This window comes from Pseudonaja textilis, chromosome 2 (genome assembly GCF_049901715.1).
Source record: "Pseudonaja textilis isolate UNSWEBS1 chromosome 2, rPseTex1.2, whole genome shotgun sequence".
Classification (NCBI taxonomy): domain Eukaryota; kingdom Metazoa; phylum Chordata; class Lepidosauria; order Squamata; family Elapidae; genus Pseudonaja; species Pseudonaja textilis.
In genome coordinates, this window is record NC_141991.1 from 225038378 (window position 1) to 225064179 (window position 25802).

Below are 25802 nucleotides of genomic sequence, written 5' to 3' on the forward strand. Positions count from 1 at the left end.
TTTTGCCCGCCAGCGCTCCTTCGAGCTGAGGGATCTGGTCTGCCTTTACCGTCGCCTCTACTCTGGCTTTGTCTCGGAAGCAGAGAGGAAAAGTCCAGCTCCTGCGGCCGGCGGTCCTCTAATCCCCGGCCCGCAGACCTTCCTGATCCATTCGCTTCTTCGGGGAAAGCCAAGCCTCCGCCCCGCGTTCATCCCGCAGTACAACAGGCATATATATACACAGCTTTACAGCCCCCGGTACCAACCAAAGCGCCTCTAGTAAAGCGCCTCACTCGCGATCGACTGGACCTAAATATCCGTTTTTCTGGGCAGCGAGCTGGTTCTTGCAGCGTTTTGTCCCCAACACGCCTTTTCCCACAGACAAATGAGGGAAACCCTGATGAACCCCGTTCCTGGGATACTTTCAGCCTCTTAAAAAAATAGCTGTGCCCTGATCACTTCACCTGCAAGGAAATGGAAGGGGGCTTAGTAGAATGTAGAGGTTAGCCACTTTCTCAGCAGTTGCCCAATTGCTCCTTCCATAAGGATTCATTAATGGGTTTTTCTCGATTATCTTTACTGCAGGACCAAGCTGGATCCAGCTCATTTTTAAAACTTTATCCTTCTTTTATCAGTTTTTCTTCTCTGGTATAGTTTGGTTCAGACTTGGGAGAATCCCAGTTTCTTCACGGAATCTCTTTCCAACATTACATTTACAATTTAAATGAAATTTAAATTTAAAATGAAATGGACAATTTCAGTTTTGTAATAGTTCTCACATTTCAACATACCTTTGGGACTTGGAGTATTACCAAGACCCAGAGAGACTGCCTTTCTATACTGTATTCAGCTACTTGAAAGTAATTACTTGGAGGTCACATCCAACATCAAAATAATTTGTTATAGCTCTAAGATATTCTGGGAAGTGAACAGAAGGTTAGCTTGAACAGCAGAGAAACTGGGCTTATCTGCGCAAGCTAGAAAATTGCACACTGTTAGGTGCCAAAATTTAGGATATCTATTAATTGCCACTCCTTTTTTCCTGGAGAAAGAATATAGAAAAGAAAGAACTGTTTGGAACTGCACAGTCTTCTGGGGACATACAGGAGTGAACAAAGAAGTAAATTCTATGATCATCTCCCAAGTATGTTTTAAGTTTGGGTTCCTGCCCAAGGAAGATTCCAACCACACCTGCAATGAATGCAATGAGTGCAAACTCGTTGCATTGCAGCAAGGCCTGAAAGTATGTTTGGCAATATTGAGACTCATCAAGGGAGATGATGAGCTTCTGGATTGATGGCAGAGAACTTAAACAGTCAAAGGACAGTCTGTCCCAGTCTTTGTAAGGAAGCAGCACAATCAGTTTCAGGACCTTCCCTGGAGGGTAACTCACTGCTGAGAGGCTGTATATTGTTGCCCAGGTACAAATATCTGTGATGTAATAGAGAGCTGGCTTGATTAAACAGATCTAATTACCATTATCCTTTTCCTTTTTGATGTTGGAACAAAGATTACTTAAAACAACAACAACTGAAAAGCATATTGAAGGACTACAAATAGAAGCCAGAAAGACAAAACAGTTTGGTGTACAGATGATATTTTTGTCCATGCTTCCAACTAAAAACCATAGCCCAAGAAAGGTACAGAAGATTTTGAATTTGAACTGCTGACTCAAGAAACTGTGTAACTCAGAAGATGTTGAATTCCTGTACCATGGTTTGCACAGCATCTACAGAAAAGCTTTTGGTAAAAGATGGGCTGTACCTCACACAAGATATGGAAGCCTGCATTTTGAAATACAAAATCACCTGTATTGCACTTAACACTTACCAATAGGAAGAAATGGCTGAGGAAGTGGAAATTATAGGAAGTTTAGAAAATAGTGATCATGTGATTCTAGAATTCACCATATTGAGGGCAGGAAGAACTGAAAGTAGTTGGACTGGTATTCTAGATTTCAGGAAAGCTGACTTCAGTAAGCTAAGTAGGAAAAATTACAAAGGTGGACTTCCTGAAGGAAAAAAAAGTTCAAGAAGGTTGAGAAATTCTGAAAAATAAATCAACTGCAAAAAAAAAAAAAGTTGAGACAAACGACGTGACCAGTATGGATGCATAAAGACTTTTCTGATGACCTTACAAACAAAAAGGATAAATTTGAAGTGTCGAAAGAGGGGCATATGACAAAAGCCCAATCTCAGGAAATGGCCCAAATCTGCAAAGATGGAATCAGGAATGAGCTGAGTGTTGCAGTGAACATAAAAATAACAAAAGGAAAAAGGCTTATGGAATTTGCATATGTGCAGAATAAAAAGTCATTCTACTGGTTGGGACACATGGCAAGGAGTGATAGCTCACAGGCATAAGGTTGAACTGTTTAATTTCTATCTTCATCTTTCTTTTCACAAAAAGAAAAAGTGGTCCAACCTGTCAGAAGATGTCCCATAGGGGATAGAAGTCAAAAGTTGTAAGAATAACAGCTCACTATTTTTAATGAATTCAAGTCATTGGAACCTGCTGGGAACGCAGAGTACAGAGAAGTCAGAATTTGGAGAAAAGTTAACATTGTTCCAATCTTACAAAGGGGGAAGGAAGGCGGAGCCAGAACAATATACCAGTCATCTTGCTTGACATCAGTTCCCCGAGGAAAATCCTAGAATAGATCAAGCTGTGGGTTTGCCAGTGTTTAAAGGAACAAGTGATTACTAGAAGCATGGAATTGTGTAAGTTGTGCTAGACTAAACTTACTTTTTTTTTTGACAGAGACTAAATTAGTAGAGCAAGGAAATGCTTTGGAAGGAGTATACCCGGAGTTCAGAAAGGCATTTGATTAAGTTTATAATAGCTGCCTTCTTGATAAAATGGGACCTTGTGAGAGAGATGGTCTCCTACCACATTAAGTATGAACCACCATACTTAACATGTATCCTTAATATATCCGTGTCCACATGGAAAATTCTTTGTAGTGAAATACCTCTGGGTTCTGTCTTCAGCTAGTGTTTGTGAAGTAATCGAGACAGGAAAAAGACCCAGATAACTAATTCTACTTTATGTAAGGTTATGTAAGGTTTATATAAGGTTATATGTAAGGTTATATTCACAGAATCTTGCAAATCTGAAAGTACATTTCTTCCATTGCTTTTATAAGCCTGAGAAACTAGGGAGAGTCCTTCTTGAGATGTCAGGCATGCCCACATTCCTGCTGCAGGCTAAGCTGCATCTTCCAACCACTCCCCTGGCTCTCCCTTTTCTCCTAAGGTAATAGTCTCCCAGAAACTATTATAGTCCTCTTCAGCATTTTTTATAAATGACATAGGCAAGAGAAAGAAGGGATGGTCAGCAAATTTATAGACAACCCCAAGTGGGGATTTTTAACACTTTTAGAGAAAAGGCTCATGTTAAAAAGGATCTCGGTAGACTTGAACCCTGGACCTTTCCCAACAAAATGCAATTCAATGGTGAGAATTATGGATTCTGTAATGAGGCAAGAAAAAAAATCAGATGTACAAGTTAGATATTTAAGTGGCTCAGTAGTAGTACTTGTGAGAAGGATGATCCCCCAAGGTGCTGCCGCCACCAAAAGAGCCAATGTAACCTTAAATTGCATCAACAGAAGCATAATGTTGAGAGCATGTAAAATGATATTTCTGCTCTCAGCTTCACTGCAACTAAATATATTGGTCACAACAATATAAGGATACAGAGGGGCTAAAGAGAAGAACACCAAAGATGGTGAGGGGTTCAGAGGCTAAATCGTATCAAGAGCAGTTAAAAGAACTGGATATGTTTAACTGAAAGAAGACTGAAGGGAGACATGATAGCAGTGCTCCAATGTTTAAAGGGCTCTCACAAGGAAATGGGGTGTGGATTTATTCTCTGTAAGGCCCAACTGAAGGCAATGAATGGAAGCTTTATGGACAGACCTCCAAACTCAAAATAAGGAGTAATTTTTTAATCATGAGAGCTACTAAAAAGCAGAGCAGACTACTCTCTATGATAATCATCATGGAGATTTTCAAGAAAAGATTGGACAGCCATTTATCTAGGATGGTTTGAGGATTTCTGTCCAAGCAATGAGTTGGACCAAAAGACTTTGAAGATCCCTTTCAAATCTATGATTCTATGACTTCTAACTAAATTACAACAGGAAAGGGTGGAACTTTTAATAAAGTATCAGGCATTGTTAGCAATGGGAGGTGCTTTTAAAGAAGTCAAATAAAGAATTTGTAATCTTTTTCATGCAAACTTTAACTTGTCCCCTGGGAAGCTCTTATCTGTATTTAGTCGGCATGGTTGTTTACAATTCCATCAGTTGTTCACTGAAAAATTTCCAGCATTGTCAAAATACATTTGAGATATATTTCATTTTCAAAAAGTATTTTGACAATGAAATATATCTCAATTATTAAAATAAGTCTTAATCTCATGCTAGCATAGCTTGAGTGTTGGAATAAATCTGCTCAAAGCTTATCTACATCCCATATTTTCCTAAATATATTTATTTATTTAGCATATGGATTCCTAAATATAAATATGGCAATATTTTTTTTCTTTAAATTTAATTATTTTAAAAAATGTAGTGTATTATTTTTTCAGCATCAAAGTATTATATACTACCAGCTCCTATAACTTTTACTAAATAGTGATATTTGTAAGGACATAAATCCAAGTAGTGCTCATAACAGTGTAGGATTTAAAAGACACTATAATTCTCCAGTAAGATCCATCAAATTTACAAAATAAAAGTGTACTTACTTGAAAACAAATGCCATTCAAATCACTGCTCTTTTCTCAAAATAACATATTTATTTTATTTATTTCCAATAATCATATCCTATTCAAATTGAATGGACTCTGGGTACGTTATAAGATGATTCATACAATATAAAAACCAAAAGAAAAAAAAAATAAACATGTCAGAAGAATCTTCTGATTCTTCTGAATTGTGAGCCATCCAGAATCATTTTCTGAGATGGGTGGCTATAAAAATCAATCAATCAATCAAATAAAACTGCAACTGATCTTTGCATGAATTACTATTGATGGTCCAAGGCCCCAAATACTATCTATTGCTAAAAAAGGAACTGAGTGGCCGGTGTATTCAAGATCTTTTTGCTATGCTAATTCCCTTTTGCTATCTCAACCATTGCTCAAATTGAAAACATAACAAACTAAATTATGTTTGTTCCTTATTGGTTTTTAATGTAAACATAGTATAAATTCTTTATTTCAATTATGAATATATATCTATTTCAATTGGGTTTTTTTAGAAAACTGTACTTTTTCATCCAATGTATTTTGGATTTGCCCTTGAATTTCATCCCTAAGAAAAATAGCAATCATTATGCTAGGCAGTTTTGTACTGTACATTTTGCACAACATTTTATAGATTTTGCCTTCAAGAAAAGATAATAACATTAGGGTTTATACTTTAGTAAGACCAAATACAGAGAAAATAGGGATTAACGAATGGCCTCTTCCATTTCTAGTACCCAAAAGTCAATTCCTACTTATCTCTCTTGATCATGTTATGTTCATTTATAAGACGGACTCTAATCCAAAAAGTAACTACAAAATCTGATCACTGAAATATTGCTGATTTATTAAATGTTCTGACTTTTACAAACAAAACAGGATAAACAATTACTCAAGTAAACAGTAAAATAAATTGTTCGTACATTTAAAGCTTTGTACATATAAAACTTGAATATGAAGTAATGCTTAACGATTAATAAATGTTTTCATTCTGTTTCTTGTCACAAAAGAAAAACATAATTACAGTACAACAGAATTGAAAGTGGGATACAATAAGCCTTGTTTAATCTCAGTCATCCAAATGTACTTTTCTTTAATTTCATGACAATTTTGGCATTTGAATTAATTACTACCAACAATTTCAAAACAAAACATTTTCATTCCTTCCTTCATATTTTTTACCCCTATGATATCTGATGTTATCTTGTTGCCTAAGCCAACAATCAACCACTTAAGTACTGCTATTTTAGCATCCATCATAGCTAGCTGTTGAAAGACTACTATGAAATACTCTGCATCATTTCATTGACCTCTTTACCAGCTGGAGTTCACACATATCTTCATTTAACAGCTTTAATATTTTGTTTAATCCAAGGAACAAACATGCAAAACTACAGATATTCTAGGAAACAAAAGCAATTGTAAGACATATGCAGTCCTTTCAGTGGCTGATACATAGCATAATACTGCTGATATGTTATATAGCTGATACGATACTTAATTCAAGAAGGTTATTCTAACTGAAAAAATGCGTTTCGCTTGGTAAACCTTCATAGGTGAGTTGAACAAAATACTGATAATTAAGCATCCCTCTTTGTGGACATATTTATTGACATAATGGTTAAAGTTCCTGTCTCCCACAGACCATAGTCAAAAAATTTCACTTTTTAGATTTTAGAAGAAAGTTGTTATATAATTTTTGTAAATTAAAATATTAATAAAACTAATTTAAAAAATTTAACACACAAAATGTTTGTTACCATGGAAAAGGAAATGTATAGTAGGTTGCACTTTAAAATCCAAAATTTTCACACTTGACAAAGAAGTCCCAGTATTTTTCTCCTGCATGCCATGGCAGAAATTCTTCATCTGTAATTAACCTTATTTTGTTGAAGTGTAGAAAACAGGGTATTTTTGAAGAATTAGCCTGACAGGATGAGTCTATTAAACATGAAACACACACTAAATTAAACTATCAAGCCTTAAATTTAAAATGCCCATAAGTGATCTTGTTCCTGCAGTGAGCAAGACAAATTTGCAGTCAATTCTATAGTCTCTATAGATTCCATAAATTTCAACCACTAGTCCATTAATCATGTTCATTTATCCTTATTAGGCTAACCAAGTCCACCATACTCAAGGTGAAGGGATGAAGTAAATTGTACTGTATGTATGCATGGTCATTTTCTTGAAATGCATGCAAATGTTTTATGAAAATTCATTTAATTTCTTAGTAAATATTGAATAGTTCTGTAATATAGATTAGTCTATCATATAATGCTAACCCAAAATACTTAATGAATGTTTATCCAAATTTCATTTTGCATTAGTGGTTCCTTTCACACAGACCATTAAATTATGGCATTTGTATAATATTTTTACTCATATTAACTAGATTAAGTTTTTTTCCCCTTTCCTTTTTCTTTTATTCAATCATCTTTCATTCTAGGAGCCTGCCCATTCTAGGAGCCCTGCAGTTTAGTAAACGTAGTTTACTCAACTCAATTACTGGGCTAATATGCACACTGAACTATCCAATATCTAATGTGTAAGGTTCATTATGAAAATGTCAGAAAGCATGCAAAGTTACTGCCTCCCTCCTTCAACAATGACCATTATAACCAATTCTTGCCTTTCCTCTCCTAGACTAAGGGAATCATCAAGTCTTTCTTCTGTTAGTAATGGTAATATATTAAAGCGGAATGTTTCAAAACATCTGTCTTTCTGTCTGTCTGTCCATCTAGTTATTTTCTCTTCTAAAACCAATGAACTTGCCTAAAAGGTAGCCTGAATTCAGATGAATTCAGTGGGAGTTACTTTAAGCACAGATATATAGGACTACCCTGCTAGTTCTACAGTGATCACTTTTCTACCTATGGGCATACAAAATCAAAACAGGCAATTGAAGAACAGCAGGGAATACAGAGCCACATCTAAGTAACTCCTGTGATAAATCAGAGATAGATGGAGACAGCTTCATCTTTTGTCAGTGACCATAGACAGGTGTAGGAAAGACACAAAAAGCAAGTAAAAGGGTGTGGCATATAGATCTTAGTGGCTTTGTTTGGCTGCTAATACACTAGTGTGAGTCAGCAGAAGCAAAGAACAAAGAGGACAAAAGCTCAGGAATGGCCCTGGAATACAACTGTACTGTCACAAGGACTCTTGAGAATGAACAATCCTGCTAGCCAGGACAGTTGTGAGGCAGATGTAGGCAGCCTTCCCATTGGTCAAGCTTTGCATATTCTGTAGGTATTGCGAATTAAAGCCCTGGAGGGGAAAATATTCCAGTTCACTCATGAAAGAGAATGAAAAAAAGGAGAGAAAAAGAGCGATACATTACTGTGTTTTAGCAAATATTGCAGAATATGCTTTTGAAAATACTATGTTAGAAAACCTAGTAAGTGTGTGGGATAGTTTGTTTGTGCTGTTACAAATTCCTGCCCCCAGGAGAGAGGTGAGAATGAAGTGACTTATTTGCACTCTTTTCATATTGGAAATAGTACTTCAGTCAATACATACCAAGCAGATTTTTTGGTTGCAATACTTCTGATTCCTTAGGAACATGCATTTCATTAACAATTGTTGATAATGGCCTTCCACAGTATGTGACCTGAAAACAGCAGCCAATATATTAGTCGTCTGAGCTGAAAAAAGCTCTTGAAAAAAAATGTTTCACAATGAGCAAGAGTGTGGATAAAATGTCTCTCTTGGAATCCTAAAAAATAGCTGCATCTTTTGCAACATTCATGTAACTGCCCTTTCAACTAAGGGCAGGCTCAGTTATAAGAGTGAAAATTGGTCATAAGTCACTTTTTTCAGTGTTGCTGTAACTTCAAATAGTCACTAAACAAATAGTTGTAAATCGAAGGCTACCTGTACAAGTTTTGCAAAATATTGTGGTCATTTTAAAAATATGAAGAGATATTTCATTCACGATTCTGTGGGTTTCAAGGCATCTTTTTCAAGACTTACACTTAGACATTTGGGGTTTTATAGGTCTTTAATGATGAATCAAGAAACATTAAACTTTTCTGGGACTTCCGGTTTGAGCTTCTTCAGCGATGCATCGAAATCCACGATCGTGCGTGGTTTCGATCCATGCTTGCCACCGGAGTGCCCTGAGCCGGCTGGATTTGGGGCAAAAGCCACCCCGTAGAGGTGGTGAAGAGAGGAGAGACCACCAGTAGTGTTGAGGAGAGCCTCATCTCTCCTCCCCAGCCGGCCATTACTCCCTTTCCCGAAGGCAGTTGCAGCGGTGGTCAGAAATGGCCACCTCAAAGAAGAACTCGACCGGAAAAGATTGTGCAGGAGGAAGATAAGAAGAGAAAGTTTTGACTGACTGGGTTGAACTGAAAAAGCAACAACATAAGGTACCCTGGAATTTGAATTACAAATAATAACTTGTTCCCAAATAAGATTTTTGAAGCTGCAAAGGAAAGAGGGAAGGGGAAAGATTTAGTCTTTTTTTCTTTCCTTCCCCATATTGACAGCTAAGAGACTTAAGTAAGAAATTGATAAAAATTCATTTTGACATTAATAGGCATTTAAGTTGAAAATAAAATGTCAAAGGGATAATAAAGATTTTTTGGATATTTAAAAACTTTTAAAAGAAGGAAAGAAGAGAAAAGGAAAAAAATAAAAGGGTGGGATCTGGAAAAATGGAGGAGACTACCTGGAAGTAAAAGGAATTAACAGTGAAACTTTAACAAGATTCCTAAAAGATATACTCTAACTGAAACTTTGTAACAAGATAAATAGAACCCCAGGAAGAGAAAGTGGAAAAAAGAAGCAAGAAGAAACAGCTTTGGATTATTTGAATCACTTGGTGATTTTTGGTTATTGGATTTAAATGACTAAAATCAATCGGTTTGTTGTTTAAAAGTGTTCAAAATGGCATCACTCTTGGAAGAACCGAAAATTGAACTTAAAAAACAGAAAGAAGATGGACAAGAAGGAAGAGGTTAGATATTGAATGTTATAATTGTAAAGGCATAAATTGAAGTTTAAATAAGTTTTGAATGGACAAAAATCAAAAGGTACAAAAGTGTCATACTCCAATCAGTAACTACAGGGGAAAACTTGTTTAATGAGAAAAGAAAATATGAAATTGAAACAGGACAGACACAAATAAAATATAATGATTTGAAAGATATTGAAACTTAGAAAAAGATATATAATTGAATTTAGAAAGGAATGAGATAATTAAAAACAAGGTTGAGAAAACTAAGGGAAGGGGAAAATCACTGAGAAAATGCTAAAATAGTAAAAAGATGGAATAGAATACAAAGATGAATATGAACTTGAGTTTGTGTCTATATGGAGAAGTGATAACCCAGGATCATGCTAAATAAACATATTTTATTTTTATTATGTTTTGTGAAAACCCAAATAAAAATTTTTACAAAAAAAAGAAACATTAATCTTTTCCAAAATTATAGATATATTTTGTATATTCCCAGCAAGTCAAGTATAAGAAAATAAAAGGCCAGCCTCAAATGTAGAAAATGATAGGGTATGCATTTATTTATTTAATCACATTTGTATATCACGGATCTTCAAACTTGACAGCTTTAAGACTTGTAGACTTCAACTCCCAGAATTCCTCCTCCAGTAATGTTAGCTTAGGAATTCTGGGAGTTGAAGTCCACAAGTCTTAAACTTGCCAAGTTTGAATATAGCTGATTGGTATAGCTGATTATCTCACATAGTGACTCTGTGTGGGGTACATCATAAAACAATCAAAATGCACAAAAATCATTAAAACAATGAATTTAAATGAAAAATAAAGCAAAAAAATGAAAACAAAAATGGTGCCCAAACATACAAAGAGCTTATTCCATTAGTAAATGTCATACAGCCATCTAGCAGGCTTCATTCTGTCATGGGATTCCCAAATTAGAACCGTGTTTTAAGGGCCTTCTGAAAGGGGTGTGCATAAGTACACCACCCTGCCTCCCGTCCCTGTCCTATTGTCCCCATTTATTCATACCTATTTCCTGTATTCTTACTCATGTTCATACTTATAGCTATTATCTAGTAAGAGACTGACAAATCAAATAAATCAAATAAATAAATAAAGGCCAACAGAGTTAGGGCTAGCCTTGCCTTAGGGGGCAATAATATGGAATGGTAGCCACAGCAGAGAAGGTTTTCCTCCAAGGCCCCACTCTACCAAGCTCCCTGTCCATAGAACCTATAACAAATCCCTCCTGCCTGCCAGACCTAATGGGATGGGTGGGTATAACTGAGCAGTGGCAGTCCCTCAAATATCACAGCTGGTGCTATTTATGGCTTTATGGCACGGCAGGGACCGTCGAGCCTGAGGCCTCAGAAGGACACCGCGGGACTCCCTCTTCGTAAGATAAGTGTCTCTGTTGTTGTAGTTTGGGGGTTTGTGCCTGTGGGGTTGGTGTTTGTGATCTGTGTTGTTCAGTTATTGCGTGTCAGGTGTTTGGCTGGTTGTCTGCATTCGGGACCCAGACCTGTAGCTAATCGATGTGTCGCTCCCAAAGATTCCCTTTCTCCGTCTCTACTCTGTAGGACCGGGGCCCTGTGCTTTCAATCATCCTGACTGGCACCCAGATTGGTCCCCCAGTGTAATTGGGTGCGTAGACCGGGTCCCCTATGGTGAATTGTCTGCATTTCTCCGTGAAGTCCGGGGGTGTTTCTGTGCTGTAGTTGGGATGGACTCGGTCTAGTACAATCCGCAGCTGCCAACCCATTAACAGTTCTGCTGGGCTGCAGTGTGTTGTAGTGTGAGGTGTAATGTGCTAGGCAAGAAGCATTCTGTCGATCCTCTCCTGCCCTCCCCTCGGCCCATTCGCTGAAGCGTTCCCTTAGTGGATCGAACCATTATCTCTGCTTGGCCGTGTGTGACCGGGTGAGCAGGGCCTGATAACACCTGTCTGATCACCAGTTCGGCTAGGAAGGCCTTGAACGATTTCGAGGTGAACTGTGGCTCGTTATCTGAGATGATGACGTCTGGTAGTCCATGGGTGGCGAATAGGCACCTGAGTACTTTTATTGTTGCCTCCGATGTGTTGGGTTGCATTAAAATTACTTCCAACCACTTGGAGTATGCATCAACGACTATAAGAAATGTCTGTCCCTGGCAGGGCCCAGCAAAACCAACATGTATTCTGGCCCATGGTGTTCTAGGTGTCTCCCATTTCCTGGGTCTCGCGGCTGGAGGTGCTGGCCTGGATTCTTGGTAGGGCGTGCAAGTGGCGACCCAGGTTTCTATCTCCTTGTTCATTCCCAGCCACCATATGTAACTTCTGGCTAGGGCTTTCATCCAGACCATGCCGGGGTGGCCCTCCTGAAGCATTTCTAATATTTTATTTCTTAAAGGGGGGGATAGCTACCCGGTCCCCACACAGTAGACAACCTTTTAGTACTGACAGCTCGGTTTGCCTATTTTGGTATGGTTTATATTCCTCCCCCTGTGTTGCCTCCAGCCATCCCCTCCATACGCAGTTTGAAACCCGTGCCATCATTTTGTCGCGAGCGGTGACCCTCGCAATCTCTGAGGATGTCATAACCCCGGGCCATATGTACTCTGTTAACAGCACTGTTGTGGATGGCGCTGGGTCTTCGGCTGTGTCTGGGAGGGGGCAACAGCTGAGAGCATCGGCATGGGCAATGTCTTTCCCTGGCCGGTGGGTTAAGGTGTAGTTGTATGCCACCAAGAATACTGTCCATCTCAACATCCTGGGTGACAGGATGTTTGGTGTGGGTTTGTCACCAGCAAGGATGCCCAGTAAGGGTTTATGGTCAGTGATGAGGTCGAACTGCCTGCTGTACAGATACTCCTGGAAGTGCTTTACCTCTGCGCTTCCTTGTCAATCTGGCTGTAGTTTCTTTGTGTTTTTGTTAGAGTCTTTGAGAAATAGGCAATGGGGGCTTCAGTCCCATTGGGTAGTTTGTGGCCGAGGACTGCTCCGATACTGTAGGGGGAGGCGTCGCAGGTTAGTGTTCATGGTAGCATCTCGCTATATTGGATGAGAATGCTGTCCGATGTTAAAATGCTTTTTATTTTTTAAATGCTTCGGCCTCGCGCTGTATCCAATTCCAGCTCGCTGTCTTATCAAGCAGCCTGTGGAGTAGTTCCACAATGGTCGCTTTCTGCGGCAGAAACACATTGTAAAAGTTCAGAAACCCTAGGAACACTTGCAGCTCCACTTTGTTTTGTGGCATGGGGGCTTCCCGTATAGCTTTAAGCTTCCCGTTTGTGGGTCTGATGCCTGCGGCGTCAATTACTAACCCCAAGACTTCTACTTGCGGAACTGCTTTGTGGCATTTGTTTCTCTTTAATTTCAATCCTGCCTCCTGGAATCTTCCCAGGACTGCTCTTAGCCGCTCCATCAATTGGTCCCTGCTGGTGACTCAGATGATTACATCGTTGAAGTAGGGTATGACTCCAGGGATGTTGTGTAGCAGCATGATACTCTGGAACAGGCCTGGGCCTATGCTTACACCGAACTGGAGTCTCTTGCACTTGAATGCTCCCCCTATGCCTGACGATGATTTGCGCCTCAGTAGTAGCCTCGTCAACAGGCAATTGCTGATAGGCCTGGGCCAAGTCTAATTTAGCGAATATCGTCCCCCAGCCCAGGGAGAGTAGAAGGTGCTGGACCTTGGGCACCGGGTAGGCGCTTTGCTGAAGAGCTTTATTGAGGGTCGTTTTATAGTCAGCACAGATTCTTATTGACCCATCTGGCTTAACTGGAAACACAATTGGGGTTTCCCATTTAGCATGGTCCACCAGTTCTAGAACTCCTTGGGCTATTAATTTGTCCAGTTGTTCCTCGACTTTTGGTCAGAGGGCGAACGGGACCTGCCGTGGCTTGAGACGGATCGGGGCAATATTGGATCTAAATTAAATCATATAGGGGGCCCCGTGTACTTGCCCAGTTTGTTGTCGAAAACGTCGCTAAACTCCCGTTCCAGCTCTGCGATGTCTCCGGTCAGTCGGGAGGGGGGAGGTCTCTGTTGCGTGGATGCCGGTGACGCTTATTTGGAATGGTGGGAACTATTCTCTGCTGAGCAGACTGGGTAGGCTCCAGTCTACTATTGTGAGTGGTAGGCTTCCGCTGAAGGTGCCATATTCCACATGTGCGGTCTTTTCCCCCAGGACCGGCATGCAGTGGCCTTGGTAGTCTCTCAAAATAATGGCTTTTGGTTCCAATTGGTTGCGCCATTGCTTAGGTATGAGTTTTTTAAGGGTGTCCCATGATATCATTGATATGTAGGACCCCGAGTCCACTTCCATAGAGCAAGGCTTGCCCTCGACTCCGACCATGGCCATTATTTTGTTTTCTTCGAAGGCATTGGTACATCTCACTCTGGCCTGCACGTAGCCCATGAATGTGAAATGGGCTACCTCTTCCCTGGTGTTTTCCCTCTTTTTGAATCTCCCGCCAGGGTTCTAACCCTAACCCTAACCCAGGGTTCTAACCCTAACCCAAATCTTTAACCATACATTACTACCTGCACCACTACACTTTGTACCAGTGGAAGCTCCCAGATACTCTTCAAGGGCATTCCCATATAGAAAGCATACTGTGTTTCTCCAACAATACGCCCCCCCCTCAATAGGAAGACCCAGCATGTCTTCTAGGTATAAAATGAAATTAAGCCCCTCCCCCCAAATTTAGGCCTAGTTTAAAACATGCAAAATTGGGGTGGAAGGTGGGGGGAACTTGCCATTAGGAGTGCCCCGCAAGCAGCTACACATCACCATCAGCCGCTCCTAACAGCCAATCATGGTGGAGCACAGAGGGGTCCCTTACCCCCACCAAGCACCAAGTGCTGCAGACCTGGGTCAGGCAGTGTTGGCATGATGTCCAGCAGCGTTTCAGCTACTTCACAGGCTTTCGTAGCTTCCACGGTTCCCACCGGTGCTGGTGCCTCTCTTGCCAGCACCGTCTCCAACAACAGTGTCTAAGTCGCTCCCGCTTTTCCCCTGCCCCCATAACAGGAAAAAAAACATTTTGAGGTACCTGGGAGTGCTGTGTGCTGCGTTTTGGTTTAATCCTGAGCGGCTGGGTGGGCGTGAGAAAAGCCGAGCAAGCGTCTCTGCTGCTGCTACCCTTGGTGCTCCAGCCTTGGGCTCTGCAAGTTTGCAAAAGTCCCGGTGTGCAGCCCGTTCCTGCATTCTAAGCACCCAGGCCGAGCTGCAGCTGTCCCTCTCTCGCCAGCGTCATCTCCAACAACAGCGGCAGCAGCGGCGGGAACCGTGGAAGTGTTTCAGCCGCTTCTCGGGTGGGGGAGCCACCTCCATAACTTCCACGGTTCCCGTCGTTGCTGCTGCTGTTATTGGAGACGGCGCTGGCAAGAGAGGGACAGCTGCAGTTCGGCCTGGGTGCTTGGAATGCAGGAATGGGCTGCGCACCAGGACTTTCGCAAACTTGCAGAGCCCAAGGCTGGAGCACCAAGGGTAGCAGCAGCAGAGACGCTTGCTCGGCTCTTCTCATGCCCACCCAGCCACTTGGGATTAAACCAAAACGCAGCGCGCAGTGCTCCCAGGTACCTCAAAATGTTTTTTTTTTCCTGTTGTTATGGGGACGGGGCAAAAGCGGGAGCGACTCAAACGCTGTTGTTGGAGACGGCACTGGCGAGAGAGGCACCAGCAGCGGTGGGAACTGTGGAAGCTACAGAGGCCTGAGAAGCGGCTGAAACGCTGCTGGCAGACATCCCCGCGCGCCCGCTGACCTGGGTCTTCAGCACTTGATGGGGGTAAGGAAGCCCTCCGCGCCCCACCATGATTGGCTGTTAGGAGTGGCTGGTGGTGAGGCATAGCTGCCAGTGGGGCACCCTAAGCAAGGGTGCACAGGGGGAGAAAGAAATTAATTCACCTCCGAAAAGACGTCCTAGCCGTTTTTTCAGGGCTCAAAAAAAAAAAAAAAAAAAAGACCTGGCCTTATTATATGAGAAACACAGTAGAAGCCCATTTAGGATTTGACCAGAGCTTGTGTAGCTGAGAGCAGATCGGCAGCAATTCTTTTCTGATTTTCTGATCTTAAAAATTCAATTTGAACAATATGTTTATATAACAGAATATGCTTTTTATACATACCAAAATATACATTTCCCATTTGAGGTTTATGATATGTTTAGGATTTTTTTTCCAATTGTCAAGCTTGAAGCCGAGCTAGAAAGCCCTCTTCTCAAATCAATGCTACCCATGTTTGCTTAGTGCATGTTGATTTTCACAGCAAGGGTAAGTGGGAACAAATGGTTAAGTAAGTATCGCAATGAATATTCTGATCAATATGTGCATTGTGATATTACACACATTTGCACAAGGGATAGAACTTTCATCACAACATGCTAGTTTTCTGTCATTCTGACAAAATCTTTGGACTCTGCAGAAACTTTTGCAGGTGAGGTTGTGTTATATTTGTGGTATACTATCAGGTTCTAGTGCATAGGTGTCAAACTCAATTTCATTGAGGGCTGCAACATGGCTGTGTCTGACTTTGGAGGGAGTGGGAGGCATAGCCGGGTGGGAATGGTCAAGTCAACGTCACTCATGTTGGGGGTGCCAGCGGTGGCCCAAGTTCTCTGCCAGCAAAAACAGGCTCCCCAGGTCCATTTTCAGCTGCAACAGCCTTCTACAACTCTCTGCCAGTGAAAATGGGAGCTTGGGAGGGCCGCAGGCAGCCCTCTCAAGCTCCATTTTCGCTGGCAGAGGACCCATAGGCTGGTACTTCACTGTTTCCAGGGCAGCCCCATGGGTCAGATCTAAGCACCCTGCGGGCTGGATCTGGCCCCTGGGCCTTGAGTTTAACACCCCTGTTCTAGTGCTTTTCTTCACATACTGATTAACCCATTTCTCTTCTGAAACCTCAACATATCAATCTTTTAATGCCTGAGCTAAAGGAGTGCAAATGCTTTGCCATTTTATGCTATTTTGTTGTCATCTAGGATAACAAATCCTCCTGCTATCAATCAAGTCTTGACCTTCACCCAGGCATCTAGCCTCCTTTGAATAATGTGTAAATATGGTTTATTTCTATGTGTTTATTGATGGCTGCTGTGAATTCTGTTTTGACAATCACAAATCAGACATTCCAGACTAAAATACTTTTTTTAACATTACTGTAATATCCTAGTACATTGAAGTTTTCATTTTATTGAAATGTAAAACATCTAATAAAAAATCTATTGAAATTGATAACTCGAGCAGTAGATTTGTGCCCAAACAACACACTGTTCAATTGAAATTGGATTTTTTTGTCTGCTATAAAATAAAAACTTATTACAAAAAAAAAGAACCTGCCTGATCTTCCAGCTTTGCCTTACATTAGAAAGAATTAGGATGAACATTTTCTCTTTTGCAAGAAATCCACCATTCCCTGTTAACCTGCAGTTTATAAGAGCAGTAATCACCAAATTTGTTAACAAGGCAGGATTGAGTTTGGCAAAAGACAAGCAATTTTATCCTGATGTTTCTGTTCTGCCTTAAGATCTAGTGGCCAAGACATTACATCTTTTATAGATGTGCCTTAGATGGCACCTTTACTCCCAAATGGAAGAGGTAGATTATTACCATTATCATCATCATCATCTCATCATCATACCTTATTGTATACATATTTCCAGTTTACATAGATGTCTTTTCCTAATATTGCCTTTATCCATTGAACTGGATTTTGATAAACTGAACTGTTTCCAGTTTGGACTTTTCCATTTCCAAGAAGGCTAGCTTTATGTTTGGAATCCTGAAAGAAAAAGAAAACAGAAACAAACAAAATAATTATAAATTTCCTGAATTTAGCAATAGCAATAGCACTTAGACGTATACAGTATAATGTTCCACAGTGCTTTACAGCACTGTCTGACAGATTTACAATGCAACCATATTGGTCCCAACAATCTGGGATATAGCCTAGGTTATTAAAACACAAAGATTTCGATCTAAGTTTGTCAACTGGTTTTGTGTATCAAAGCAGTTCTAATAAGAAAGATTTCTCACATCACCAGTAACAGTGTTATTGCTTGCTTTATTTAAACCAAAATGTCTTGTTTAAAGATACTGAAAGTTAAACTAGGACACATAAGACCAAATACAAAAAAATGCTAATTCTGCATGAATTCAGTAAGGCATTTGACAAAGTAGACCACAATCTCCTTCTTGGTATGCTAGAAAATGTGGAATAGACAACATGACCACCAGATGGATTTGTAGACAAATAGTACTCAATGAGTAATCCTTAATGGTACCAAATCCATATGGAGAGAAGTAAGCAGTGGGGTACCACAAGGCTCTGTCTTAGGCTCAGTACTCTTCAATATCTTCATAAATGACTTAGATGAAGGGATAAAAGCAGAACTCATCAACTTTGCAGATGATACTAAACTAGCAGGAATAGTCAACACTGCAGAAGACAGTTCAGGACCCAAAAATATCTTGACAAACTTGGACAATGGGCCTTATCCAACAAAATGAATTTTAATGTGGAGAAAAGAAAAGCTTTATGTTTAGGCAGGAAAAATCAAAAGTATAAGTCAGAGGTGAAATTCAAAAATTTTCCCTACCAGCTCTGTGGGTGTGGCTTGGTGAGACTCAGCTTATAAAAGGAAGAAGGCGGGCGAGTGTAGGCAACCAATTCAAATGGTCATTACCCCCTCTCCAAACCAATTCAAATCATTCCTACCACCTCTCCCGAGGTAATATGAGGCGGTTGAATTTCACCCCTGCTATAAGTGCAGATTAAGTGAGACCCAGCTTAAAAACAGTAACTGTGAGAAGGACTTGGAGTCCTAGTGGACAATCACTTGAATATGAGCCAGCAGTGTGCAGCAGCCACCAAAAACCACTAATACAATCTTGGGTTGTATAAACATAGGCATAGAATCAAGTTCACATGAAGTGCTGCTTTACAAAACCCTAGTAAGACCACACCTGGAATACTGCAACTGATTTTGGTCACCATACTATAAAAAAGATGCTGAGACTTAGAAAAGGTTCAGAGAAAAGCAACAAAGATAATCAAAGGCCTGTAGACTAAACAGTATGAAGAACAGCTGCAGGTTTTGTGACACGATAGCAGTATTCCAGTATTTGAGAGGCTGCCACAAAGAAGAGGGAGTCAAATTATTCTCCAAAGCGCCAGAGGGCAGGACAAGAAGCAATGATTGGAAACTAATCAAAGACAGAAGCAACCTGGAATTAAGGAAAAACTTCCTAACAGTGAGGACAATTAACCAGTGGAACAGGTTGCGTTCAGAAATTATGGGCACTCCATCACTGGAAATTTTTAAGAAGAGATTAGACAGTCATTTATCAGAAATGGTACATGGTAAATGGTTCTCTTGCTTGAGCAGGGGGCTGGACTAAGGTCCCTTCCAGCTCTATTCTATTCTATTCAATGCAAAAAGATAAAAACAGGTACAGCCTTATCTCGAGGATCCTCTTAACTACTTAGTTGCTTGGTACTGTAGGTAATAGTAGCAGATATCACCAGCTATATAAAATTTATCTGGTATTTATCAGGACTGAATATGATAGGGAATTTCCTGTGAAGGACTTAAGGCAATAGACTGCCCACTGGTACACAAAACTCATGTTTCTGAGACTACATGCATAGAAAATATGAATTTTTATTATATAGGGTAAAAGTACTCTGTGCAGTTTATTATCACAAGACATGGTGATGACTGCTGATTTAGACAGCCTTACATTCATGAAGACAGGTCTGTTCAAACTAGTCTTGGTAGTCTCAGTCTTATCTCTAAGCTGGGAAGATATTATATTAGCTAAAGGAGCAGAAAATTGGGAGTGTGTAAATCTTCATCTCCTGCTTAAGAATTCTGTTGAGGCATGGCTGTTGGGAAAAATAAAATCATTTTTGGTTTAAATTTTTAGGTCTATTCAAACCTTGTTGTCAGTTTTTCCGCATTTTTCAAGATCGAGGAAAAAGCACACCATCTAATTAATAGATACATATTAGCCGTTTTTAAAATATATGGGACAATGATTTCCTAGAGCTGCAGTGGCACAGTGGTTAGAATGCAGTACTGAAGGCTACTTCTGCTGATGACCGGCTGCCAGCAGTTCGGCAGTTTGAATCTCACCAGCTCAAGGTTGACTCAGCCTTCCATCCTTCCGAGGTCGGTAAAATGAGGATTCAAATCATTGGGGGCAATATGCTGACTCTTTAAACCACTTAGAGAGAACTGTAAAGCACTGTGAAGTGGTATATAAATAGCTAGTGCTATTACTGAAAATGGAGGAAATGAAAAGGGTCCACTGGAACCAACTGTAAAAACCTCATGTTATCATTAGAATCAAGACAAGCCAATCAAAAGACAATATAGCTTCTCTCAGCTCTTATTTTTAGCATCAGGACAAAGAGCAGAAGAAACTGAAATTCTATAACAGAGTTCCTAAATCTTTTAAAGAAATTAAGATAGCATAACCAATTAATTTGACAAGGCTTTTCCAAAGAGGCTCAATCAAGTTTCTTTGCTGGAGTTAAAAAACACTACAATATTATTTTTATTTATAACGTAAGCATATTTTCCCCAATGATCTGGCTCCTCATTTTACTGATTCTGGAAGGATGGAAGACTGAGTCAACCTTGAGCCATTGGGATTGAATTCCAGGATGTAAACAGTTAGCCTGCAGTACTGCATTCTAACCACTGTACCACCAGGGCTCATTCTTCTGTAAAAACTGGTGTTTTTTCTGTAAATATGTTATGTAGAGCAGGGGTCCCCAACCACCGGTCTCCGGACCGGTACCGGTCCATGGAACAATTTCTACTGGGCCGCCAGTTTGCTGGGTGCCGCCATCTTGTTTTGATGAAAAAGTGCTTCCAGTAAGCTTATCCGGGTAGAAAGCGGCGTTTGGGTGCTGAAAGAATCCTCGTACCTTAGTTTCATCGAAGGTGGGGGGGCGGCTTCGAACAAAACTAAGGCACGAGGATTCTTTCAGCATGCATGGCAAGGCGAGCCGAGCGACTGTCCCGAAGCCGTCACGAAGCCCATCGACACAGGTACAAAGGAGGAGTTGAAGGTGGCGGGGAGAAGCGGAGGACGGCTGGCTAGCCGGTCGCTCGGCTCGCCTTGCCATGCATGCTGATGCCGGTATCGGGCTGCGGATGATTTTGTGATGCCGGTACCGGGCCGCGGCACAAAACCGGTTGGGGACCACTGATGTAGAGAACTTAATCATTAAGGAAATTTTTAATTATATAGAACTTTGATAGAATGCGATATTTATTGTTAAGATTTTAAACTATGTATTAATATGCAAATGAATATTACTTTGCAAATGAATTATTTACCTGTAGTGTGAATTCTAAAACATCATCTCCTGGCTTAATTTTTCTCAGTTCAAGCAGATCTAATAGTTGATTTTTTTTCTTCCTGTTTTTCTTGAAATGTAGGTCTTTCTCAGAATCTTGACTTTTTGAATTCTGGAAAGTATTCTGACTGATCGTGCTTTGTGATGTTACATGAGAAAATGGCCCTGGAGATTCTAAATTAACATTAAGTAAGATTCTTTTACTTGGGGCCATGTTATCTTGATCAGTACTAACAAAGCCACATGTGGATTCTAACTCTACAATTGGTTGTATTGAGGAAGCATTGTTCATATTTGAATATTGTGACAAAAGCATATTCATGCAAACATTCTGACTCTCAGTAGATGGCTGACAGATATTATTATTATCACTTCCAATTGTTGAGTTATTAAGTATCTGCAATCTTGATGTAGCACTTAGGTTCTGAGTTTCTTGTGGTGTCACCAATATACAATCAGTTTCTTTTAATTGTTGAGTAGAACAGATAACAGAATTTAGAAGCAATGTTGCTGAATCTGTAGTATCCAAGGACTCTGAATTTGTTACTTCTGCAGTGTTATATCTCTTCACATTGTTTTCAAATACCAAAAGCTCTGGACCATCTTTCTTTTGACTATTAATTTCTCCATTTTCTCCTGATATATCTGGAAATCTGTTTGGATGGTCTTGATTTAAAGAGCTATTTTCCATCTCCCAGACACTCTCATGGCCCATAATAATGTTAGGACATGGAACTGTTTCATCAGAAATTCTGTTTTTTGTATTGCTGTTTTCATAAGAATCAAGTGTGTCTGGGACTTGATTTGCTAACTGGAAACCCTCTTTTTTTGCATTTTTAAAATTCTGTATTTTTTTCCATAATTCTTTCTGTTTTCGTGCCATGAGCAAAAGTTTCTTTTGTCGGGCTGCAAGGTTTACTAGCTTTTCTCTCAGCACTCCCTGTTTAAAAGATTCCACAGAAGCTCTAAAATCAAATTTTAAAATATTAATTGAGTTAATCAAGAATACAAGATGTACTGCCATGAATAATTTATCCTTGTATGAACAATAATTTTAAATGTAATAAAGTTTTCAAAAAATTCTAAATGTTTTAATTTTTTTAAAACAAGTGTTGAGTAATGACCATAGTAGCTAAAATAATCATCTAAGATGCTTATCTAACGTAACACTTTGATATTTTTTCTGGGAACAGGATAGATTATAAAAATACAAAATTTATTATAGATGAATTTAGATGATTTTATTATAGATGATTTTATTTTTTATTTCATAATTTCATATGTTTTCTTTTTATAACACAACATTCAAAAATACATTTTTTCTCCCACTTACCTATATTTCTTAGCAAGCTCATCTCGTTCAGATTTTTGTCTGGTAAGTGTAGTATTCAAAGAGTTCTGTATTTCAGAAAAGTCCTGGATATACAGATCTATTCAAAATTTATATAATTTTAAGAATGGACATGAATTTTTTTTATCATTTGCTGCAAATGCAGTATAATGCTACAACAACAGAACAGATTGCAAAAAAATTAATCAATATTCTAAACACCATAATGGTTGTAGCCCATTTTTATTCTATAATTTTCTTTACAATTTAATATTTATTTTATATTTTGTGTTCAACATTTAAAAATAAAAATATGAATATGTTAACAATTGTTCAAATTATACATATAATTTTTCTTTTGCAAAAGAATTATAAATTGACTTCAGTGAAGCTTATTTCTGAATAAATATGCATGAGGTTGTGGTATTATTTATTAGAGTTATACAGCACAAATATAGCACATAGCTACAGCTCCTTAAAGCAACTACATCTTTGACCATGATACCCTGGATTTCAAAACTATTTGTTAAACTCTGATGGAAGCTACCGTGTTTCTCATATAATAAGGCCGGGTCTTATTTTTTTTTGAGCCCCCCAAAAACGGCTAGGCCGTCTTTTCGGGGGTGACTTAATTCCCCCCCTTGCATCTTAGGGCGGGCGGCAACGGCTTGGATGTTGACCTTGGCGTTGGTGGAGCACTTTGTATCAGGGTCAATGCAGGCAGCATCATATCAGGGTATGCAACAAAAGTACTTCCTAACAGAAAGCCCCTCCCCTGCCATTTCTCCCCCATTTTGCATGTTTTAATATAGGCCTTAATTTGGGGGGGAGGGGCTTAATTTCATTTCATGCTTATAAAACATGCTGGGACTTCCTATTGGGGGAGGCCGTATTGTTGGAGAAACAGGGTACTTCAGATCAAATGGCCTTAAATTCTGGAGAAAAGTGCCCTACAAAGTTGGGAATTCCTACAAAACCAGATGTTGAAGGTACAGTTACAAACAATTCCAATGAAGAGAAAAATGAGAGACAATCTGAATGACAGGTGTAGATGCATACAGAACTTTCTAAAGTCTTGTAAATAAAAACATGTATAGGCAAGCAACAGAAGGATCAATAAAAATTCTAACCATGCTACACCACAGGAACAACACAGTGGCCAACAGATTGGAAGAGGTCAATCTACATTCCAATACCAAAAAAAGATTAAAATTGTGTGCAAACTAACATGCAATATCCTTAATTTCACAAGCTAGAAAAATATTGCTTAGACTAATCAAATGTAGGTTACAGCCCTACATAGAAAAAGAGATGCCAGATGTACAAACTGGGTTTAGAAAAAGCAAAAGAATGAAAGTTACTATTGCTAAACCACACAAGATAATTGAGGAAACCAAAGAATATCACAAAGAAGTCACTATGTGCCTCGCTGAGTATATCACACAAAGCAGTGAAAAGTGCTCAGAAAAATGGGAACCAGTAACATCTCATTGTCTTCAGGACAAACTCATATGTGATCAAGATGTCATATGACTTTTTTGTTCAGTGGCTTCAATCTCAACACTCCCTGTTATGGTCATAAAGTAAGAATTGTGGTTTGTTAAATGGAGTCCCAGGTAAGGAGTATGGGGTGCCTCAAGGGGAAGGGGGAGGCCTAGGAAGGCCAAGTGCGTATCATGTACAAATTGCCATGGTATGGGAACCCTCAGCTGCCCACTCTACAGGGATGCTGCAATTCTCCCACCTATCTTCCCCACACCTCCAGTCTATGTCCTTTTAGCCACTCTGCGCAGTGACATTCATCCATGATAGTGCTGGAACTGTAGAGGCCTGGGGCCTTCAGCAGTCTCAGCCAGCTGCCACTATCCCCAAGTTCTACTTCAGCTCCAACTCCAGCACTATCACTGCTGCTATAAATGTCACCTCAAACCCACAATGCTGCCTTTTACTGTTCTCCCAAGCTGGCCTCTCATTCTTTCCACAAGCCATGTATCTCGTATCTTCTCCAAGCCAGCCTTTCATCATCATGCATATTTCATTATTTGACCTCCTCTTCTTTTACCCAAAGACGAACAAAGGACAATCATGTGTTAGGTTGCAAATATAAAGTTGTATCTTTTGTCAAATGACATTTGGAAATATGAATTATTATTTTAATGTCACTGTCAGCTATTGCAGATGACAGTGGCTATTGCTAAAAGAGAATTCGTTTGAGAGTGCTTTGAATATTAGATTGAAATGATATTGCCCTTTATTTTGGATAGCACAACATTCTAGGGTGATCCTACAATTCATGTCTGAAGTATTCCTGATGAACAGTAGCAAAATTCTAAAACTAGAGGAGGTCTTATATGGGTCTCTGATTCAATTTAGCGTCCATGAAGCATGTGTTAAGCAATCTTCTTTCTGCGTACTTGGAAAGCTCAGAGGAAAATCTTTCCAACAATACAGAAAAATAATAGGAACAAACATAGCCTCCACAGCCAACAAATAGCGTATAACATAATCGGCCACACAGACAAATCTACAGGATGCTGAATTGGTCAAGTTTCCAACAACTTTTCTCCCAACACCGTGCCAATGTTCCCCACAATTAACCTCATTTGTTACATCAGTCTCTATAATGTGAGGTCCAGCAATTGTTTTGCTAAGGTAAAACTCTGATTACTACAATGTAACTATTATAATCTATCATCAATTTATGGAAAACAAATCTTTCATAAGTTAACTGTGATTCATCCTTACCTGCATCTCTTTGGCATTTTAATTCAAACAGCAACAACCTCTCCTGCTTATTTTCTATGTCCAACAATGCTTCATTGAGTAATTCATGCTGTCAAAACCAAGCCATTGTTAACTCTATTAAAGAAAGACAGTTTGCAACTGAAGTAAAAAAAATACAAACACACACACTTCTGATTTGAAGGCAAGCAAGTCTTTGGTTATCAAGGACATTAATATAGCATTTGTCTGTAGCTTTTTAAGGAATCCAAGCAAACTCAACATACAGATTATAAGAGTACAACGAAGATGAAAATGTTAGGAAACAAATAGACACACAACACCTTTTCACCAGCAATCAACACCCAGATGAGCAGAGATTAACACTAACACAGGGGTGTCAAACTCGTGGCCGGATACGTCATATGCTGGCCATGCCCACCCCAGTTTTAGAGAAGGGGAAAAATCACGATATATCATGTGACAACATGACAATGCAAGTTTGACATCACTGCACTAAGGCAAGAACTGATGACGTTACTTAGCTTGGTAATGAAACAACTGCAACAAAACAACCAAGCTCAGGGAGTACCAAGGATCATCAACATATTTTAATACACTCCCAATAGCTGCTTTCAAGTGTAAACAAGCTTTTGTGAACTACAATTGTGCCCTTTTGAGAAAGACGCATTGACTAAAGA

At 39.6% G+C, this 25802-nt stretch overlaps 1 protein-coding gene across 1 annotated transcript in view; it reads right to left on the bottom strand.

The window, feature by feature from the left end:
- Positions 1 to 6523: 6523 nt before the first annotated feature.
- ANKRD31 (ankyrin repeat domain 31) overlaps positions 6524 to 25802 on the bottom strand; it is a 55583-nt gene continuing 36304 nt past the window's right edge. Inside the window, exons 12-17 of the mRNA XM_087927175.1 lie at positions 25126 to 25213; positions 22384 to 22480; positions 21031 to 22015; positions 17319 to 17459; positions 8254 to 8344; positions 6524 to 6672 (exon numbers count right to left, since the gene is read on the bottom strand). Coding sequence (XP_087783301.1) covers positions 6524 to 6672; positions 8254 to 8344; positions 17319 to 17459; positions 21031 to 22015; positions 22384 to 22480; positions 25126 to 25213 — 1551 coding nt within the window. The remainder of the gene's footprint in view (positions 6673 to 8253; positions 8345 to 17318; positions 17460 to 21030; positions 22016 to 22383; positions 22481 to 25125; positions 25214 to 25802) is intronic.